We start from the raw sequence: 3,663 nt of genomic DNA on the forward strand, positions 1-3,663 counted from the left end.
GTTTTGTTTTGTAAATAGACAGCAAACAGCTAATTAATACGGTGGATTAGTTTGCGCTGTCACCGAGTCGAGTCACCGACTGAGAAAATCAGAAGATGAAAAAAAAAAAACAAAAAAAAAAAACCGAAGCAATTAGAATTTGGCAGACATTTTTGGGAGCTAACTGCTTCAATATAAGTCTTATTAACGGGCAAATTGATTTCGAATTAACAGGTTTCACGACTAACAGTAAAGTTTTAAGTTTTGGCCGTTTAGACCCGTTAAATAAATACATTATGTAAAGATGTAAACAGTCGGGGCACTGTGTTCCTTTTCAGACCCGGGGGTGGGGGATCGTGGGAGTGAGGGGGGGGAAGCACAGAAGAAGGAAGGGAGAAAGAAAGAAAAAAACAACACAAGGAAATTAATAATTATTATAAAGGAGAGGACGGGGAGCCGTGAAACAGTGCGGAGAGTTGAGTGATATTGTATCCGAGTCATAGGCGTCCTTAAAACAAATTTTATTTTTTAGTTCAACTCGAAGCTTTCGTCGGAGAAGCAGTGCGTTTTTTTTTTCCTCTCTTTTTTTCCCCCCCGAGCAACCTTCTTCTCCCTTTTCTTTTCCCTCCCGATAAATTCATTTATTTTTTAATATTCATTTACTTTATTTATTTATTTTTCTAATTTATTTAAATTTAAAAAAAATATATTATTATTTTTATTTTTTTTTTTTTTGACTAAATTCTTAGTGGAACAAGGATCCCTCCCCTGGATCGACCGATCCGTTCTCCCCCTCCCGTACCTCCTGACCGGTTCCGTTCCGCCCCCCCCTCCCCCTTTCCCGCTCTTCCAAAGGATATGGAGATTTATGAAGCGATCGCGGATTTTACCCCAAATCTCAACGAGTCGTGCGAGAATGTCCTCACTTTCGAAAGGGGCGACAAATTTGTAGCTGTCGAATGTTCGGCCGGCGGAGAAGGGGCCGATGATTTCCGTAATGATGTCGAATGGTTCGGGGCCAGGGCCCTTAAAACTAACAAAATCGGATATGTACCCACGTCATATGTTCAGGTAGGTGGAATGTTTTTCAAAATACAATTTTATTTATTTATTTATTTATTTATTTATTTATTTATTTATCTGCATATACGTGCTAGCTCGTGTGTGTGTGTGTGTGGGTGTGTGTTTGTGTGTGTCTGTGTGCGCGCGCGTGCGCGCTCCACGAAAAAACCGTTTCGTCATCATGGCTAGACATAGCATCCGTATCAAAGCCGAGGTATCACAACACACACACACACACACACACACAAACACACACACACACACACACACACACACACACACATATTGCGCGCTTGCTCGCGCGTGTGTGTGTTGTAATTGTCTCGTTGTAGTTTCTTATGTAAATCCACTAAAACACTGCTGTTTACCAACAAAAAGTGCTGATGACAAGAAGCGGTTCGTAATAATAGTATATATATATATATATATATATATATATATATATATATATATATATATATATATATATATATATATATATATATATATATATATATATAAGAATAAAAAATATGACTCTATTTACATAAAGAATAAAAAGAAAAGTTATAAAAATATATATGGCAATTAAGCTACACAGAATATTCTGCGTTTCATTCTTGTGAGAATTCGCCAGGCTTATGCATTAACCTGCAAAATTTATTGTATATTTTGCAATAATAATATAATAATAATAATAATAATAATAATAATTATATATATATATATATTTATATATATATATTTATATATATATATACATATATATATATATACATATATATATATGTATATACATATATATACATATATATATGTGTATGTGTACATATATATATACATATATATACACATATATATATATACACACATGTGTGTGTGTGTGTGTGTGTGTGTGTGTGTGTGTGTGTGTGTGTGTGTGATAAACTTCAAACATAAAACCAATACTTTTTTTCTTTAAGAAAAAAGTGCTCAATCCTAGGTAGATCTTGATTTGTGTAAACATTTATGTTGTTTAAAAACATGCTATCACTTCTCCGGGGGTCAGTGTGTAATTCGTAAACTTGCTTTCTTTTCTTTTCTTTTTTTTTTTTTTCTTTTCTATTTAACTATTGTCATAAAAACGGTTAGCAATAGACAGAGACGACCAAAATGCAGCAGTGATACACACTGATACATGTTCGTCCACATAATTCTGAGGCAACACGTTCAGTACTGCCGAACGCAATACGGAAGGAGATCGCCGATACAACTCTGAGTAAACCACCGGTGTGATTATGCAGAGTGTCTAATGTATCGTGGCAGGCTTGGCCTGTTCAGCTGCAGCTCGCGATAATATTTTAGCATTGCGGTGGAGCATAAACTATGAAATATTGACGGATAATTATAGTTTATAACCCCCCCCCTCTCTCTCTCTCTCTCTCTCTCTCTCTCTCTCTCTCTCTCTCTCTCTCTCTAATTTATAAAATATATATGGCGATTAAGCTAGCTACACTGAATATTCCGCGCTCCATCCACTCTAGGACTCTTCAGGCTTATGCGCATAAGCTTAAAGAGTTCTAGAGTGGATGAAACGCGGAATATTCAGTGTAGCTTAATCGCCATATATATTTTATAAATTACTAACTAGCTCTACCTACGTATTGAGCACTTTTGAAGTAAATACTTAAAGTTTACGCATAAATCTATACTTTCGTATATTAATTTTATGTGAGTAAATTAAGTAGTTATATATATATATATATATATATATATATATATATATATATATATATATATATATATATATATATATATATGTTTTTATTTGTTTTTGTTAGGGATACTTTACTGAATGAATTTAAGTATTTATACGAAAGTGCATTTTTACCTAAATGCTTGTTGGGAATAATTTTCCCATTCACCAATCTGGTACCCCCTTTAATGGGGAGCGGCATATATATTATTTTTTAAAATATAATTATCCACTGACATATGTTTCGTCGTCCACGACTCATCAGAGTGGCTGAATCTATCTTCGTGATAAGAAGCCTAAACCTCTACCACGCGGCTAACCTCGCCGGACTACTAAATGTATCACTTTTACGTAGATGTTTTTATTTGTTTTTGTTAGCGATACTTTCTTGAATGAATTCGACTGAATACTCCAAAAAACAATTTACAAAGTCCTTATTCCACGAAGTTTCAAAGAATTCTATTCTTATTATTCTTCTCATGAGAGGACATAAAGAAATCAGCAAATTATATTTGTAGTAATGTTAGAATTTGCTAGTTAAGGCATTAAGTGAAACCACAATTTATTGTAGTTATAAATTACCAAATAAAAAAGTGCAAAAAAAAATTGAAAAAATGTTGGATGTGTAAAAAACTAATATAAAAACAAACCGTGCGTAATATTTCAGCTTGAATGAAACTCTTCTCAAGTTGATCAAAAATGCAAAATAATTCTTTAGAGAAAATGGCTTCCAAAGTAAGTCCAGCATAAGGATGCATATAATCCGATTGGAAAGTTTTCAAAGCAGCTGAAATAATGAAAATTGTTTTTTCTCTTTGGACTACTGCACTGCACGGAAAAAAACAATTATATAATGAGCTCTACTCTCTATTGAGCTTTTTTTATTCGGTTGGGAATAAATTTTCTAT

The 3,663-nt window shown here is 33.6% G+C and overlaps 1 protein-coding gene across 1 annotated transcript in view; it reads left to right on the forward strand.

Moving 5' to 3' along the window:
* Window positions 1-447: 447 nt before the first annotated feature.
* Window positions 448-3,663, forward strand: part of LOC145265363 (uncharacterized) — a 625,842-nt gene continuing 622,626 nt past the window's right edge. Inside the window, exon 1 of the mRNA XM_080121147.1 lies at window positions 448-1,050. Within this exon, the coding sequence (XP_079977273.1) occupies window positions 838-1,050 (213 nt within the window). The 5' untranslated portion in view covers window positions 448-837. The remainder of the gene's footprint in view (window positions 1,051-3,663) is intronic.

Source organism: Euprymna scolopes, chromosome 40 (genome assembly GCF_053919585.1).
Source record: "Euprymna scolopes isolate OS-2025 chromosome 40, ASM5391958v1, whole genome shotgun sequence".
Taxonomy (NCBI): domain Eukaryota; kingdom Metazoa; phylum Mollusca; class Cephalopoda; order Sepiida; family Sepiolidae; genus Euprymna; species Euprymna scolopes.